A 13,202-nucleotide genomic window follows, 5' to 3' on the forward strand; every position below is an offset into this window, starting at 1 on the left:
GCATGCCAGGGATGTGCGTCCATGCCTACGTGTCCCTGAGGTTGGGGCGGGGGTGGCGCCCGGGCCGGGCGGTGGATGCGGAGGGGCGCACAGAGACCCGGCCCCGCCCGAGGCCGTTCGCACCGCGGCCCCGCCCCCGGCTCCGCCCCGCCGGCTTCGCGGGCTGGAGAGCGAGGGAGCCGCGGGCGAGGGATCGCAGGATGAGCGATCGCGGCCCGGGCAGCCGGCAGCGGACGCGCCCCCCGAGCCCACCGGCCCGCGCCCCACGGCCCCGCGGCCCCGGTCCCGGCCGCGCAGCCCGCGTCCCCGGAGGCCTGCGGGCCATGCCCGGCCGGCCCTAAACGCGGACCGGGGGGCGTCCCCTTGCGCCCGGGCCCCGCGCTGGCGCCCCCCGGGCCGCCGCCCGGCGCGGGGGCCATGGCGTTCACCTTCGCCGCGTTCTGCTACATGCTCACCCTGGTGCTGTGCGCCTCCCTCATCTTCTTTGTCATCTGGCACGTAAGGCCGGGCTGGGGCTGGGGGCGGGGTGGGGGGTGCGGGGCCGGGGGCACACAGCGGGAGGGGGCCGAGCAGATGGGCTCGGGGTCCGAGGAAACTTGGAGCCTCCTCTCCGCTATCCCCCTTCGGTCAGCTTCTGTTCGCCCCCATGAACACCCCCTCCCGTCGTCGGCTTCCTTCCTGGGGCCCCCTTCCTCCGCCGCCCCCGCCTGTCTGTGGGTATGTCAGTTGGTCTCTGACCCCCTGCCCCTGCCCCATGCTGCCTTGGGGTGTGGGGCAGAATTCTGGGATTCTTGCTCCTTTTTCTTCTCCTACCACCCCCCCAAGCCAGTCGCCCCCGTTTGTCTGTCGGGCAGTTTGTCTGTCTGCTTGCCCCCCCTTTGTGGGTTTTTCCAGCCGGAGTGATGGAGCCGGTTGCCATGGCAACTGCATCTGTTTACAGGACCCACGGATCGCAGAACCCATTAACCCTTTCCCTCTCACTCACCTCCCTGACCCAGCAGTGATTGGCTCTAAGCAGACCAGAGACCTAGTCCCCACCACCAGCTCACCTTGGGCTTCCCTGCCCCCTCCTTTCTGGGCTTCCCCTCATCAGGTTTCCTTCCCACTTCCCATTTTCCCTCCTCTTCCTTCCCACTTTCCCCTTTGTCTTGTGTCCCCTTTGGTCTGTTTCTCAGTCTGGCCTGGCTTCACACCTGCTCTTTCAGAGTATCCATTTCTCATCCTTTATCCCAATCGCCTCCCCTTAGAGTCCCTCTCCCTCATTCTCTCTGGGGTCCTCTCCTCAGTGCCCCCCTCTGCCTGGCTCCCTTCCTTTCACCAAGAATTATTATCACTCAGCCTCCAGCTCATTGTTTGGGGCCCTTGCCCCCGCCTTGACTGCCCTCCCTCCACCTCTGTCCCCTGAGGTTTTGGGCCCCATCCTGATCCCCTCAATGAAGGCTGCCCATCTTGGTCGGCCCTGGTCTGTCCATTTCGGCATCCTCTGCACCAGGACACACCTTCCTGATCTTCATCCCCTCTAGGGGGGTTCCCGTACCTCTCTCCAGTCTCTCCCCCTGTAACCCGTTCTTTCCTTCCTCTCGCTTCCTCATTATCTCACCTGCTTATTTCCTGGTCTCCCCACTTGCTCTCTTTTCCTGGGACCTGCTGCCTGCCCCATGATCCTCCCTGGCTCTTGACCAATCTCTCCCTTCACCATCCCCCTGGCCCCACTGCTGCCTGTCTCCTCGACATCAGGGTTCCATGGACTCTGACTGCGCCCCTCCTGTGTAAGGAATGAGCCCCTACAGGCACCTTCCAACACATTCCCCCCCTCCGATCTCCAGTGCTCTCCCTGGTTTTGCCTCTCCCTCTCTCTCTGTGGGTCTCTTAATTGCTTTTTCTTTTCTCACCCTTGGTCTTTTTCTCTTTCTTTGCCTCCATAACCCGCCCCCCCAATCTGTCTTGATCTCTCTGAGCCTCCTATCTCATCCTAGGGTAGTGGACAATCCTGTGGGCTGGGGGCAAGAGAGCTGGGGTCCTAAAGATCAGAAGAAATTGAGGGTCACAGGCTGGGAACACAGACCTAACCAGTTCCTGGGAGAAAGTTTCCTGGAAATCAAGAAGCCCCTTTCCAGGCCTCTCCCCACCCAGAGACCTCCCACAGCCCCTCTGGGGGTCCCCTGTCCTTAGGGGCTACTCAGAGCAGTCCTCAATCCAACATACCAATGCCGATGCTTCCTGAGAACCAGGCTCTGGGCAGCTGTGGGAGAGTCAAGGATGAACAAGACTCAGGCTTTGCCCTTGTGAGGCTCCTAGGTTGGGGGCAAGGGCCCAACAAAATATTTATTGAGCACCTATTATGTGTCAAGCATGGTGTTCACTCAGCTCTTTAGTTTGGTGATCTTAGCAAGTCACTCTTGCTGAGTCTGTTTCCTTGTGGATAAAGTGGGTTTGTTGTATATCCATCAGAGTGCCCAGAGCACCGCCTACTAAGGGGGGTGGGATGGGCATAGGAGGAGTGGCCCTCAATCCAAATTGGTAAGAACCAGAATCTTCCAGGGCAGGACCCCAGATCCCACCCTAGACCCTGAGCCCAGTCCCTACTGGTCGCCAGGCAACCCTTGTGGTGAGTGACGCGTGTCAGCTGTCATCATGGGGGATTGTTTGTTCCAGGGGGCTGAGTCAGCGCCAGGCAGCCTGGGGGGTGGGAGGCACCACACCCGCTGCCTGCTGGTGGTGCCAGCTCTGGGGCAGACAGACGACACCCTTCCGCTCCCTGCTGGACCCTGTTGCTGTGCCTGGCAGGCAGGTGGCTGCCCAGAGTCCATGGGGGTGGGGGGTGCTGCTCCAGATGGCCCCGGCTCCCTCCAGGAAGCCCATGTTCTCTCCCTCCAAGCCGTCTGGGGTCCGGGATGCTTGGGGGTGGTGGGCCCTGTGCCTTGTCCTCCAGCTGGTGCTGAGGGGAGGGGACCTCAGAAGGCTTTTCTTCCAGACCTCCTATCATGCCAGCTCCCATTGCCCCCCACCCAGGTCTGTCTTATCATCCCTTCAAACACCTGTACCTCCCAAGAATTCCCCATCCCAATGAGGACGCTGCCATCTACCAGATGCCCCAACACCCAAAGGCAGCTTGGGCCCCTGTGCCTCCACTCTTCTTCAAGCCCACTGGAGTCTGGCTTCTAAATAGCTCTGGAATCCCTCCACACCTCTCCATTCTCACTGCTGCTGTCCTCACGCTGATCACGCCGATCGACAAGCACCCCCCTCCCCCATTTCTCCACGGGTCTGTCCTGCCTATGATAAAGCGGTTAAGAATTTTAACACTGCAGTCTAACTGGGTTAGAATCCTGGCTTACCACTGACTAGCTGTGTGGCCTTGGACAAGTGACTTAGACTGTCCATCTCAGTTTCCTTATCTGCAAGACGGATATGATAATACCAGTCCCTACGTCATCAGGTTGTTGCAAGCATTAAATGATTCAGTAAACATAAAGCCTGCTGGCATAGAGTAAACATCATACATGTCTTGGCTGGGACTGTTAGCCAATGTGTACTTTCTTCTCCATCCATCCTAAAGCATTATCCTGACTGTCCCACTCTGCTGCTTTATACCCCTCAGTGGCTCCCCATTACTTTTGGGTTAAAGTCCAAACTTCTGGTCCGGGTTCACAGCATCTCCAGTCCATCTTTCACATTCCCTTCTTCCTTCCCACTCATCTTACACTTTCACTGTGACCCCATGGAACCCTCAGCTTCCTGAATGTTCCTGTTCTTTCAACCTTCTGCCTTTGTGCCTGCTGTTCCTGCTGCTTGGACTGTCCTTCTCCCATTTGTTCACCGAACACCCACTCAGAGTCCAGCCTGAACTCTGCCCCCCCACACCTCCAAAGCTGGACCAGGCACCCCAATAGCCCTGATCACCCTGGAATATACTTCACAGCTCTCCCACGCAAGGGAGCCCACCCAGGCAAGACCCCAGTGGTCAGCAAAGGGCAGAAAAAAGACACCATCTCTTGGGATGTTTTGGATGGAAGCGTCGTGAACATGGCTTGACTTGGGCATTAGCACACTAGGATTCCATTCCACACTATTGTGTGACCTTGGGCCAGGCCCCGCCCCTCCCTCAACCTCAGTTTCTCCACCGTTGCAGCAAGCTCCATCTGGCCCAGTACCCATGTATGAATTCCTATCCCACAGAAGGATGGGTGGGGGGCCATTAGCTGCTGCCCCAACCCTGACGGGCACACGCCCCTCCCCCAGATCATAGCCTTTGACGAGCTGCGGACCGACTTCAAGAACCCCATCGATCAGGGGAACCCAGCGCGGGCAGTAAGTGATACATGTGCTGTGCCGAGGTGTGTCAGTCCGCCTGTCTTTCCGTCTGTCGCAGGCGAAGGGGGGTGGGGGACGGGAAGGAGGGGGGTATGTGGTGGGACTGGCGACGGTGCCCCTTCCTGTCTGTCCCCACCCCAGGAAACACCTGGCGCGGGCTCAGGGCTCGGGTTTCTCCTGGCGGGGCGGCCGTTGCCAGGCTCTGGGCCGTTGCCGTGGAGACGCGGGTGAAGGTCCTTCCATGGTGACGGTTGCCATGGGGACGGCGCGGCTGCTCCCCTGCCGCAGAGTCTGCTCTGGCGCCCCCTGGCGGCCACGTGCAGGTTGACAGGGGACGTAGGGAGGGCGGCGGGGGCGCCCCCAATGCCCGCTCCTCCGCCTCCCCCATGGTGACCTTTTCCTCCCCCTACAGCGCGAGCGTTTAAAAAACATCGAACGCATCTGCTGCCTCCTGAGGAAGGTCAGTGTCAGGGCTAGTAGCAGGAGGCTCCTAGCCCAGCTCAGCTCTACTCTGTGTGACCCGGAGCGGGGCCTTACCCCTCTGGGACCTGCTTCATCTGGTCTGCCACCGGGGGAGGGCGTGGGAGGCTAGAGGCCCCTTTAGTCCTCAGAGGTCACGGTGGGGGGCACCTCCCAAATCCCAGCTCCCCTCTGTGCCCTTGAAGCTGGGGTCTGTCCTGGCACCAGGCAGCTGACCTCTCACCCTCCCTTCCCCAGCTGGTGGTCCCAGAATACTCCATCCACGGCCTCTTCTGTCTGATGTTTCTGTGTGCAGCAGAGTGGGTGACCCTGGGCCTCAACATCCCCCTCCTCTTCTACCACCTCTGGAGGTGAGGGCCTCAGCATCCCCCTCCTCCACCACCTCTGGAAGCTGCCTTGGGGGGAGTGAGACGGAAGAGCAGGGGCGAGATGGGGGTGGGAGCTTTGACGTGGGCACTCAGGCCCCTCCCTCACCCCAGGTACTTCCATCGCCCGGCGGATGGCTCTGAGGTCATGTATGATGCGGTCTCCATCATGAATGCTGACATCCTCAACTACTGCCAGAAGGAGTCCTGGTGCAAACTCGCCTTCTACCTGCTCTCCTTCTTCTATTACCTGTACAGGTGAGGCCCTACCCATGGCAGTCAGAAGTCAGGGAAGGGATGTTCCAGGTACCATGCCTCCAACTCCAGGAATGGTTGGGCCCCAAGTTCCTGCCTTTCCCCCCTAAGGACTGAGGGCAACCCAGGCTATGACAGGGGGGGTGACCAGTAGCTGGGCCTACTCCGGACTCGGCTCACTGCCTCATCCTCCCACAGTATGGTTTATACGTTGGTGAGTTTCTAAGGGGGAAGCCGGCCAGGGAGCAAGCCCAGAATGGACCGGACGCCTGTGCACCCCCAGCCCTGCCCCTCGGCCGCAGAGGCCTCAGCCCCGGGGAGGGAGGGGGCACTGGTGCCCCCAGCCTCCTCTCCACCCCTCCACACTGCTGCTGCGGGGACCTCCCGCCTTCAGAGCCCCCTCCCCTTGGACCAGGGCTGGGCAGAGCTCTAAATAGGGGCAGGGGCTCCTCGGCCAGCCTGTAGGCATGGCAGTCAGTCTTGGAAGGGGCGGAACCTCCGGCCTTGTCCACTTGGAGGGGAGGACCATGGACCCTGCCAAGGGGCAGGGCGTGACCCTGGAAGTTCTGGGCCGCCCCCCCCACCCCCACCCCGAGGCTCCCCCTGCAGGTGGGGGGGTACCCGCACCGGGAATGAGCAGGCTCAGCAGGGGGGCAGCCCCACCCCTAGTCTGCCCTCTCCCCTCCCCCAGGCTCTCTCTCTAGACCTCCCCCTCTCCCCCATCCCCCCTTGCCCCAATCCCAGACTGTCCTGTCTCTTGGACCTATTTTCTATGTTGCCTGGAGGAGTCCGGCACCCCCTCCCCGGCCATTTGTGACAAAATATGAATAAACTACTGCAAATACGTGGGCCCCAGTTCTGCTCCTGAAAGGCTTGAAGAGGACATGGGGGCAAAGAGACTGTACAGGGGGCAGCCCTCAGCTAAATCCCCAGTACAGCTAGGCTCAAACCACTGGCCCACGGAACCCTCTAGGGAAACCCCTCAGAGGGATCAGAGGCCTCTGAGGTCTCCTCGACAGCTGCTGCCCTCTATCCTTGCTTTCCTGGCCACAACGAAACAGCTGTTTATTCCTGCTGAAACCCCTCCATCTGCCTTTCAAAGCAGTATCAAGGCCACCAACTCCAGGAAGCCCTCCCCTGGGTCCCCTGAGCCTGGTACACCCTGGGCAATGGAGAGACCCCCACCCCAGGCCCCAGGAACAAGGGTCAAATACAATCAAGGAAATCCCAAATCTTCAATGTATGGCAAAATCAGTGCCAGTGGGGGTCAGGGGTCACCGGACCAGGTGGAAGGTCAGCCAATATATGATGAGGGGCTGGAAGGCTGCAGCTCCCAGGGTCAGGTAGAGCTGGAGACGCTGCCGGGGAGCTGGGCCCCCCACGTTGTCAGGAGCCAGGGCTGCTGTTCGCAAAGAGCGCACCTGGAAGAAAGGACAGAGCTGACGCTGGGCCGGGAGGGAGAGGCTCGTCCCCAGCTCCAACCCCAGGGGGAAAGGCGTGAGGGGCAGCCCCAGACTCACAATGAAGTACATGAGCGAAGATGAAGTCCAGGCCAGTGCCACATAGTAGCCATCACTGCCAAAGAGCAGCCCTGTGAGCACGCTGAGGATCATCCTGCAGGGGGTGTGGTGCGGGTAGGGGTGAGGGGGAGAGCAGAAAGAGAAGGCTGGCGATCTCCCAAGGGTCCGGGCCTCAAACTGGCCCCACCACCCAGCCTAGGCCCCACCCACCACCACTGGGGCCCTTTACGTCCAGTCTGTCTCCACAGGGTCCTAGACTCAAAATCAATCTGTAAGACCTAGGACTCAGTCCTAGGACGCCGATCGGAGACCCCCCTTTACTAACTCAGCACAAAAGCCCTTCTCCCCTGCGTTCCCAGGATGACTCTCCACACACTCCTGACCTGAACGATAATACACGGTTCCTGAGGAGAATGCTAAGAACAGCTGGTTCCTCTAACAGAGACGAGCTAGGGCCCTGAGAGGGGCAGAGGGGTGCCCAGGGTCATAATTCAAGACTACAGCTAACACGGGCTAGGAACCCAGGGCGGCAGGCCCCTCTCCCAGGCCTGCCTCTGGCCTGGCCCATAGGTACTCACCCCACGTATTTGTAGCCGCTGTAGGCTAGCAGGTGGAAGGTGCTCAGGTCACTGTGCACGGTGGCCAGATAGACGCCCAGGAGCAGGGCTAGCACTTCCATCACGACCCACGCCAGCGCCGTGCTTGCACACAGGCCCAGCACCTCTGGGGAGAACCTATGGCCGTGGGGGGGAGGGGGCGCATTCAGAAACCAGCCGTCCTGTGGCAGGTGTGACACTGAGGGCACGGCCCGGGCTTGGGACGTGCCACAGGTCCCCTAGGGAGGTGAGGAGAGCAGTCAGGAGGGGGGGCTGGTGGGAATGGGGGAGAGCGTTGATGCTAACCTTTTCTGAATGCCCAGTGCCGTCCCAGCCAACAGCACGTAGGTAATGAAGGCCATTGCTGCCAAGAACCAGAAAGATGCCATCAGCCTGGTTTCCTCAATCAGAGCCCCCTGGCTAGGTATTTGAGGCCATTTACACTCCCTACCTTCTCCCCATACTTCCTTCCCTGCATATCCCCACATGCCAACCTCCATAGTCAGCTCCTAATACCCTGCTTGGGATGCCTGTCCCTGCTCAGCCCTCTCTCCCCATGAAATGCTACCTGACCCCCAGGACCACCAAGCCACCTCCTTCCCTGTCCCTGTGCTAGGACACTCACCAAAGTTTCCTGCTGTGGCTCACACCATATCAGGGGCCAAGGCCATTGCTAATCCTAGACCAACAGGCAGGGGCCAGACTGATCTCCCACAACACTACAGGACTAAAAGACAGGCTTGAAGACAACCCAGGCTCCCCCCAGAGTCCGGCCCATGGGGATAACGTCACCTCAGCCAGTAATTTTCAGTCTGGCCACAGGCGCTGGCTTTGGCGCTGGCCATCCCACCAACGGAGAGGGCTCCTGGTTTGCCTCTGCTGTTTACACAAAAGCTCAGAGCCAGGGGGAACTGGGCTTTCACACCAACTGTAACTTCTTGGCCCTGTTCTCTGCCCTCCTTGAAGCACCGGAATTAATGTTCCCACCAGAGAGCACAGGGTCTGGTCAGGAAACCAGCTCTACCACCTACACATAAGCTATGTGGCTTCAGAGACAGTCATCTCTCTTGAGCCTTGGCTTCGACACGTAAAATGGGGATGGCAGTTCCTGCTTTACAAGGTGGCTCTGAGAGAAAATGGAATGAAGGATAAGAACCGGTGGCCCTCCCGGAGCAACTGGCCTGACTGGCTGCCCTGGCAACCCGTCTGAGGGCTGCCTGGGCACACTCACCCCTCCTCCAGGGTGTCCACCGCGGGCTTCGCCTTGTGCAGGCCCCAAGACAGAGAGGAGTGAGGTGCACTCCAAGGTGGGCAGCCTGACCCCATGCCATGTGGATGGGCAGCTACGGGAACCCAGAGGGGAGCGACCGCTTCCTCGGAGGAGGGATGTTGGTGCAGGACTTGGGGGACAAGTAATGGCTCTGGCAGTAACTATTATTTACAGCGTGCTTCCTGCTGAGCGCACATCACCTCACTGAATCTCCACAGCGATCCCTTATGGTAGAGACTGTTGTCATTCCTGGTTTACACAAGAGTGAAAGTAGCCAGCCTGAGGTCCCGTGACCGGAAGTTGCAGGACCAGGTCTAAACCCTGGGCTCCAGGGGAGGGACATGGGCCCAATTAAGAGGCAAGAAGGTCTCAAAAAGGAGTTCCCTGAGGGTACACCCAGGAAGCCCCTTAGCGGTCCCCCTGCTCCGCCTCCTGGGTGTCTAGCAACCACCACACACAAGAGCACCGAGAGCAGATGCTGAATCAATGCGCGAGCCTCTCCCTCCTCGTTGGTGCCTCCAGGCACAACCCCCCCCCCCCCCCCCCCGCCCCCAGCCCCGGTCAAAGAAAGACTCACTGGGGATGTAGAGGTCAGGGGCGTTGAGATCCTGCCGCGGCGGCAGAGGCACGTCGCGGCTGGACTGCACCTCCCAGTTCTGGCGGTAGTAGCAGCAGCCAGGCCAGGAGAAAAAGATACAAAGAAAAGAAAGAAGGCGGTTGAGATCCGGGGGCCAAACTCTGGGACAGGCCGAGGGAGGCACAGGGCCCCGCCAGCTCACCTGGTGCGTGTAGGGGAAGACCAGTAGCCCCAGCTTCTTGGCCACATAGGCTGTGTCCACAGCAAAAAAATACTTGAGTTTGTTCACAGACACAAAACGGTGCAGCTGGGAGAGGAGAGAGGAGGCTGTGGACAAGCTGCACACCAAACCTCAGGGTGCTCCTCTGTGTGCTCCTTCCCTGAGGGCTGCTGTGAGAATTAGGCGGGATCCCGTGATGCCCCATCCCTGGCCAGAAATCTTGCCACCCTTGCCCTGGGGGTGGGCCACACCTCCTTGTGCACCATGTCCTTCCCGTGGGATGCGATGGAGCTGCCATAGGCCATAGCCACGTTGGCCACTGGGTCCCCAAGCAAGTGGTTGACACTGAAGGCCACATCGGCTCCTGGGGCTGGGTATGCCCCTGGCTGGCTGGAGTAAGCACCGCTTGTGTCATCGAAGAGGGGAGGGGGATCTGGAGCTGCCCGGGCCCTGTGCTTGGAGCCTGTGGGTTTGTAGGTACTAGAGTAGGTGACAGGAATATCAAACATGAGCCCAAACCACCACCCCTTTCCCCAGGTTGGACAGCCCTGTATGGGTGCTGGGGCCACCAATCAGTGAAACCCGGGCTGGATAAGGGTAGGCAACCCAGAAAGAACTTTGAGGAGGGATCCTTTTCCAGACGAGCTAAATGTGGGCAAAGAAACAGCTGAGGCAGCGCCTGGAAGTGGTTGCCCACCTGGGGGTTTCTGGGGGCCCTGTCGAGGGAAGTGATCTCTGAACTGAGCCTTGGAAGAGTGAAAAGTTTCCTAGGTGAAGATAACTAACTGGGAGGGCATCCCGCATGAGCAAGGATGGGAAAGGCGACAGCTGGGTACCCAAAGGCCCTGGTCTGTGGTGAGGGCCCCTACCAGGGTTATGACAGGTAAAGGAAGTTCTGAAGGCAGACCCCGTTCGTGCCCGGGTCTGACATGGGAATCCCAGCTATGCTGTCACCGCCCGATCTCAGGGTTGGGCCGAGAGGACGAAGTCCGGGACCTGTTGTGGAGTCACGCAGGGCGGAAACCCGAAAGACACCCGGCGCCCTGGGGAGCGGTCACGGCTGCCCCTCTCCCTCAGGGTGAGCGGGCAGCGCCGCCGACCCTCAATCCGGCCGGTCGGGCCGCGCGTCCCGCCCGCCCCTCGCCCCACGCACCGTGGGCTCCGTAGCCTGAGTGATAAGCCATGGCCGCGATGCTGGCGCTCCCCAAGGGCCCGCTGCGCCGCCTCGTGGGTACGAATACTAATAAGGCAGCTGCTCCGCTTCTTGGGCACCGACCCGGGTTATGGAGCGGCCCGACACGTCCGCGAGCTCTTCGACCACGGCCGCCATGTCCTCAGCGTTATCCTCCGTCGCCTGCCATTGGCTCGTCGGCGGCGCTAGCTCACCCCTCCTCTCTCCCAATTGGTTGCTGGCGCGGCCTCGCCGAATTGGATTCGGCAGTAGTCAACTTCCGGGAGGGGGGATAGGCGGAGCAATCCGAGGCGCTCTCGGATTGGATGCTGGGTTTGTTAGTTCGGGGCCAGAACAGCCAATAGACGGGTTAAGGTAGGAGGAGGTGGAGAATTATTTCCGCGCCTGCGCAGTGGAGCACTTGCCGCTTGTCCTGCCACGACTACACCAGGTGAAGACCTGGTGGAGGCGGGAGTACGGGAACGGAGTTTCATCGGGGGACGTATCCCAGGAGGGAATGGGTCCGTGGGGCTCTACCAAGTCCCGCCCCTTGGGTCTCCTGCTCCTCCCTCTCAATGCTAGCTTTCCTTTCCCGTCCTCCATACTACCCACTCCGCCAGTTCTGGCACGGAGCCCAGGTAGCCGCCGAGGTGTTAGAGGAGGCCGGGCGGGGCAGTGACAGCGCGGCCCGGCGAGCCCCGGAAGCTGACTCCTCCTCCCGCTTCCCACCCTTCCTTCCGGCGAGGGTGCTGTCCGTTGTGCGGTGCTGAAATGCCCTACAGCCACTGCCGCTGTCCTGCAGAACCTGGGGGCCTGCTGCTGGGAGGAGGGTTTGGCCTCTTGAGACAGACAGAAAGACACACACTCTCTCTCTCTCTCTCTCTTTCTCTCTCTCTCTCTCTCTCTCTCTCTCTCGACAGACCGAAAGACACACACACACACATACCCATTACACATATTGAAAACTCCAGAAGATGTGAAGTCCCAGAGAGTGGGTGGTATAGTCGGGACAGGATCCTGCACCAGGCCTGGCCCGTCAGCTCTCCCGTGGTCCAACCGATTTGGGGGTGGAGGTGTGCTGATCCACCTCCTGAAGTTGCATTTGAAACTCCTGAGTCATTGCTGGCCCTGCAATCCATCTGAAAGTGAGACATGCTCCCCCCACCCCCGCAAGCCTCACTCCTGAGGCCCGGTGTGTTCCTTTCTCTCTGCCCAGTTTGTGACCACTCTCACCCTCTTCAGAGGTAGAAGGGGCCTCCTCTCTGACACCTTTAGTCACCACGTTCTAGAGAGCAAAATCAGGTCCTCTGCAACCTGCTTCTAGCTACCCAGTGTCCAGTTACACCAGGTGACTTTCCTACTTTCTAAACACAGCGCACGTGATCTAATCGTGCCTTTGCTCAGAAGTCCCCTCCACCTGGGATGCCCTTCCCCCTCATATCCATTTGTCCAAAGCCTAGTTATTCTTTAAGAATCAGTTTAACTTGTGCCTCTCAGACAAAGGGAACAGAGGACTGACCTGGCTGGGGATTGAGGCCAGAAGCTGGGTTCCAGGCTCCTTCTGGGTACACCAGTTTGCCCTGGTTATGAATTCTATTAGGACCGGGCCAGTGTCATTCTCCACTCCTACCCTTGTCTTCACAGTGCCAAACACAATACTTGGATGTAGAAGATACCCAATAAACATCTGTGTCCAATAAATAAATAATAAACGGATGAAACCCTGGGTCACTCCTTTACTCTATCACTTCAATCACCTCATCTTTAAATGGGTAGGGATATTGAACTGAATGGTTTTTGAGTTTCTCTTGGGGGGAAAAAAAAGCGGCAAAGCAACCCCAAACTCACCTAGCATTGCAGCTCCCTATGTCCCACCAACTTATTGTCTACTTTGAGGGCTAGCCCAGACCCAGGGGCAGGTGTGAAGGTCTGAGGCCCCCTGAGGGCCAGGGAGCAGCAGTGCGGCCACCAGTCCTTGGGAGGACATCCTCCCATGAAGGACAGATCCCATTCCCCTGTACCTCATGATGAATGCTTGTGCACCTTTCTATTCCCATTTCTCAGGTGGGAAAACTGAGGTTGGGGTGGAGAGTGCAGGCCCAAGGTCACGAAGCCTAGGACCCTGGGTGTTCTGGCCCCCAACCTGCCTGGGCTCTTAAGTGAAGCCCAACTCCTCTGTCCAGCGAATGAGGCATATCACACCTTTCTGGGTTGTAACTGCTCTTCTCCCTACAAGCAAGGCTTCCAGGGTGGGGTCTGGGTGGGCTTAGGCCTGAGCCTACTCCTCAGAGACAGGACGCGGGGGGCATTACCCACCGTTGAGATCCATCCCCCCTCGTTTTACAGCAGGAGAAACAGGCCCCAAGAGCAAGGACTCCGCCAAGGTCGCAAGCGCAAGCGCGGCGGGAGGGGAACCCAAGCTTAGGTCGGCCAG

At 59.6% G+C, this 13,202-nt stretch overlaps 2 protein-coding genes across 4 annotated transcripts; one reads left to right on the forward strand and one right to left on the reverse strand.

Moving 5' to 3' along the window:
• Window positions 1-62: 62 nt before the first annotated feature.
• Window positions 63-12,488, forward strand: CNIH2 (cornichon family AMPA receptor auxiliary protein 2). 2 transcript variants are annotated; one of them, XM_027580929.1, is made up of 6 exons: window positions 63-498; window positions 4,243-4,311; window positions 4,727-4,774; window positions 5,032-5,144; window positions 5,274-5,417; window positions 11,689-12,488. In XM_027580929.1, exons 1-6 carry the CDS (start codon window positions 418-420, stop codon window positions 11,909-11,911), a joined length of 678 nt encoding a protein of 225 aa, XP_027436730.1. In that variant the 5' UTR covers window positions 63-417; the 3' UTR covers window positions 11,912-12,488. The 2 variants fall into 2 exon arrangements, with proteins under 2 accessions (XP_027436730.1, XP_027436731.1); XM_027580930.2 differs by lacking the exon at window positions 11,689-12,488 and adding an exon at window positions 5,613-6,258 and having other exon boundaries at window positions 85-498.
• Window positions 6,631-11,022, reverse strand: YIF1A (Yip1 interacting factor homolog A, membrane trafficking protein). Of its 2 annotated transcripts, XM_027580928.2 has the most exons (8): window positions 10,751-11,022; window positions 9,849-10,060; window positions 9,580-9,684; window positions 9,378-9,456; window positions 7,837-7,894; window positions 7,513-7,668; window positions 6,935-7,028; window positions 6,631-6,835 (listed from the first exon to the last, which is right to left on the reverse strand). In XM_027580928.2, exons 1-8 carry the CDS (start codon window positions 10,779-10,781, stop codon window positions 6,689-6,691), a joined length of 882 nt encoding a protein of 293 aa, XP_027436729.1. In that variant the 5' UTR covers window positions 10,782-11,022; the 3' UTR covers window positions 6,631-6,688. The 2 variants fall into 2 exon arrangements, with proteins under 2 accessions (XP_027436729.1, XP_027436728.1); XM_027580927.2 differs by lacking the exon at window positions 10,751-11,022 and having other exon boundaries at window positions 9,849-10,121.
• Window positions 12,489-13,202: the final 714 nt, after the last annotated feature.

Source organism: Zalophus californianus, chromosome 11, assembly GCF_009762305.2.
Source record: "Zalophus californianus isolate mZalCal1 chromosome 11, mZalCal1.pri.v2, whole genome shotgun sequence".
Lineage (NCBI taxonomy): Eukaryota > Metazoa > Chordata > Mammalia > Carnivora > Otariidae > Zalophus > Zalophus californianus.